General features: G+C 53.8%; 1 protein-coding gene across 1 annotated transcript, besides 3 other annotated features; it reads right to left on the bottom strand.

The window, feature by feature from the left end:
- Window positions 1–2,918: a mobile genetic element.
- Window positions 1–3,866: a sequence feature (heterozygous, non-Esmeraldo-like haplotype).
- Window positions 2,662–2,918: a mobile genetic element.
- On the bottom strand, window positions 3,192–3,524 carry Tc00.1047053507597.10 (uncharacterized protein; the record flags this gene model as incomplete). The annotated part of the gene is made up of 1 exon (XM_798064.1): window positions 3,192–3,524. One exon carries the CDS (start codon window positions 3,522–3,524, stop codon window positions 3,192–3,194), a length of 333 nt encoding a protein of 110 aa, XP_803157.1.

Raw genomic sequence — 3,866 nt, 5'->3', positions numbered from 1 at the left:
GGGCTGCTGGCTGCTTACGAGGGCGGAGGAAAGCAGCCCCATCCATTCCACCACCACCTTTCCGCACACAAGGCATCGCACCGTGCCGCTGACACTTCGTCTGATCTTTCTAATCGCCCGAATCAATCGACGAGAAGGGCAATGGAGCTTATCCGCCAACGATGCTCGACTGTGGTACGACGAACCTCCGACATCCCCGCTTTGGGCCAGCTACATGAGGAGAGCGAACGAGGCGGCTCGGTAAGTGTGTGTGCCGTCAACGTGGGAGCAGAGAATTTCCCTGGCGGGGCAATTTACAACCTTTTGCTGGACGCACGAACGGCCGATCAACGCGGAGAGCTGCGCGGTCTTTTGGCGGCAATATTCGTGGCGCCATCGACCCGACGGCAGCACGCCAGGATGCTGCGGTCCATGTTGGAAATGAATCGAACCCCGCTGGACATGATGGTTCTGGGGCTAAAGGAAATTGCGGCGCGAACCGAGACGAGGCAGACGCACCCCTTGACAGAGGACGAGATGAATCGGTATATCTGCGGCCGGACCGATTGGAGGGAACGCGTTGTTTTTCGACTTGCGTGGATAACGGCGAGTCGTTGGTCCGATATTGCGGCCTTAACCCCCAACAATTTCACACTGGAGCGTGACGGGACCGTAATTTTGGATTGTTCCGTGGCGCCGAAGACGGCGAGGGCGGATCCCCACCGCGCCTCGCGGTTTGTCAGGATACGAGAGTAGGATGAGTTTGACATCATACAGTTATGCAGGACAATTCGACGCAACGAAAAGCTTACGAACCTTACGACTGCCCACGTCGAATGGGCTTTGGCTCCTTGGGATGCCACGGCGCATTCCATAAAACGCGGTGCGCTGCGGCACGCTGCTCAAATCGTGTAGACATGCAATTTTGGGCCCACACGTGATCTCGCAGTTGGCGGTGCAAGTCGACCCGTTCGACATTCCCCAGAATACTGCTCGATATTTGGGGAGGTACACCACAATGCTGACCCGGGTGTCGTCACTGGTTGTATTGATGTGAAGGGAGGAACTTCGGAAGGTCAGGAACCCTGGTTGGGAGCGGAGGAGCGTTTTTCCATGATTTTATCATCCTGCTGCTTGAATTGCACGACGCGCGACAATGACGCGTCTGCTCGCTCCACAAGATGAACGAACCATCCCGCTACAGCAGGTCAACGTGCCCGCATTGAATCCAGAGTGGATCAAGGGCCGGTTGAACTCGGCTACCTTGGAGAGGCTCATGTAATTTTGGGGACTCGTCGGGCGTTCCCCTTTCCTCTGGTAAAGCGCGCGAAGGCTCACGGAGGATTCTTGTCGCTGAGGCGCGATTATTGAGGGAAGTGGGAATAATAGTGGACGCTTCGTCTGCAACAACAGGCGGATGGATAATGCTCTTTTCTGTGGTGGAGAAAACCGCCGGCTTACGACGATGGATCGCGTGGCCACGCGACATGAAAATAGACGACCCTTATGAGGCTGATGTTCCTCTTTTCTACAGTTCCCATTATTTGCCGCCTGTGATGACTGAGGCCGCTTCCTGCCTGGATTTAAAGGCGTCCTTTTTTCAAGTCTCTTTACCGCGGGAGACTCGGCATCTCCTTTGATGCCGCGTGGAGACGGCACGCTGGTGGAGCTCACACGGCTCCCCATGGGATGCAAGGCCAGCCCAGAAATTCTCCAGATTATCATTTCAGCAATTGCGGGGGTGACGACGGTGGCTCACCGCCTCTGGGCCGCACCTCCACGGGTGCGTGTCGACGTATGGATCGATAATATCCGCATTGCAGGGTCGAGAAGCGACGTGACATTGTGGGAGGCCCAAGTGCTTCGTAATGCGGACGGCCTTCACGCCACGATAGGGGAAGATCGCGAGTCGGCACCACGCAGTACACCTTCCTGGGAGTGCTGTTTGATCATACATATCAGGCGGTATCCCTGAGCGACACGTTTGTCCGGCCCGTATGCGCCATGTCGGCGCGGAATTCTTGAACCATCGCGGAAATGGAGGTTATGGCGTCACGCTTTTTGTACGCGGCTGCCATTTTTGGCACGCGTTTATGCGACTGCTACTTTTTCGAGGCGGTGCGACGACGATTATCCGCACTCAACCGGGGAATTGTGCAGGAGACATCCCCGGCTAAAGTTCCGCCGGCAGCGGTTGGTTTGGGCGAGAGATTGCGACACATGGTCGAGAACATAGTTGCAAGCGAAACGTCAATACCACAGAAAAGACATCGGCCGCCGTCATCACGGACGCATCGCTCCATGGATGGGCAGCCGTTTATATTCCAGACTCCGGCGACGTTAAAATTGCCGGGAGGAAATGGAAGAGGAAGGCTTTTCTTATCATGCAGGCCTCGGCGCGCGGTACGCTTAGCCTTATCGGCCTTTCCCGCCGTCTCGCCACCCACCATGGACATTTGGGTGGACAACACTTCGCCGCAAGGAGCGGCGAATAAGGGCGGCTCACAATCACACGCCATGACGTGGGAGCCGCAACGGATATATGAGTTTTTGGACTCTCGCGGAGTACAGGCATCCGTTGCCTACGTGCGGTCTGCCGAAAGGCAACCCCGCAGACGGCATATCACACGGTCGTGTTTTTGCACTTCAGGACGTGGCGAAGGGTGGAACTTGCGAAGGGCAGCGGCGGAGTCTTGTGGCTGGAGGACCCCAAAGTCTGCCACTTCGTAAGTAATAAATACATATACATCCAATCCGAGTAGAATGCAGTATGTCACGATTGTGGCTATAGGATGATGTATATATATACATTTACTTGGTGTAAAGTTTGAGGATGTGGTGAACGCACTCTTATTCCTATCATCCCTTTCCTATTCCTATCTCGTGTGGTTTCTGTGATTGATAACCTCACGGTTTGGCCAGTGGCCCAGAAGATTATTTTTTGCCTATAGAGGAATATGTTAAACTGCCTGGCATCTCTTTCTCTTCCTCTTCCTCTTGCTCTTACGCTTTTTCTCTTTGCCTATCCTTTTTGCTAGCTTTCCTGTTTTGTGGTAGGCAGTCTTGCTGGGTTTCTCCTTTGAAATCTCCGCACAGGGAGGGAGGAAAACAGTTGCCATTACATTTTATTTGTATCATTTAAGCAAAATAGCGTTGTATTGTTCCTTTTGTCCCTTAAAAAAGCTTGCGAGTGAGTGAGTGGGTGTGCATGCTCAAGGATGGATTGCGAAGAAGAATTGGATAGTGAGAGGGTTGGCAGGCGATACGCAGGGGATTTCACCCCCGTGGGCAGCTCTGTGGACAGTGAGCGCCACACCATGCAGGAAATTGCATGCGGATCCTTTCCCTGCGCCTCCGTCGGCGAAGTGAATAACGGGGGTTTCGTGGAAAACCCGCCGGAGGAGGCCGACGATGTTGCCGAAGGTGGCAACTCTTTTCTGAAGGCCCACCGTTCGATGGCATTGGAGTCGGAGGCACGCAAAAAAGGCAATGCGGAAAATGCTGAAAGAGTACAAGGGCGGACGCTGCTCGCTGAAGAAACTCATTCGCCTCCTCTGACGGCTCTGTTCGGTCTATCGGGCACACCAAAAGTGAGTTCACGGGACTCAAGCATGCGCAGAAACCGGCGCGGTTCTGTACAATTTATAAATTTTTCTTCCACAGCGTCCGATAACACGATGGTGGACCACGGCGCATCGATGGATCATGTTATCGTTCGAACGCCAGTCCAAAATCCCAATACTTGCAAGGGGTTTTTGCAGGCCTACTTCTCACAGTCTGCCAAAGGATGCTACTTGCGAGCATCTTGGAGAGACGCACGAGTCCGCAAACCTTGCTTAAATGGAACTCACAAGAGGCATTCTAGCTACAACATATATAATTGTGTG

This window comes from Trypanosoma cruzi, genomic scaffold, assembly GCF_000209065.1.
Source record: "Trypanosoma cruzi strain CL Brener 1047053516239 genomic scaffold, whole genome shotgun sequence".
In the NCBI taxonomy this organism is placed as follows: domain Eukaryota; phylum Euglenozoa; class Kinetoplastea; order Trypanosomatida; family Trypanosomatidae; genus Trypanosoma; species Trypanosoma cruzi.
Note: the sequence above shows the minus strand (reverse complement) of the source record. Positions and strands in the feature narration are given on the sequence as shown.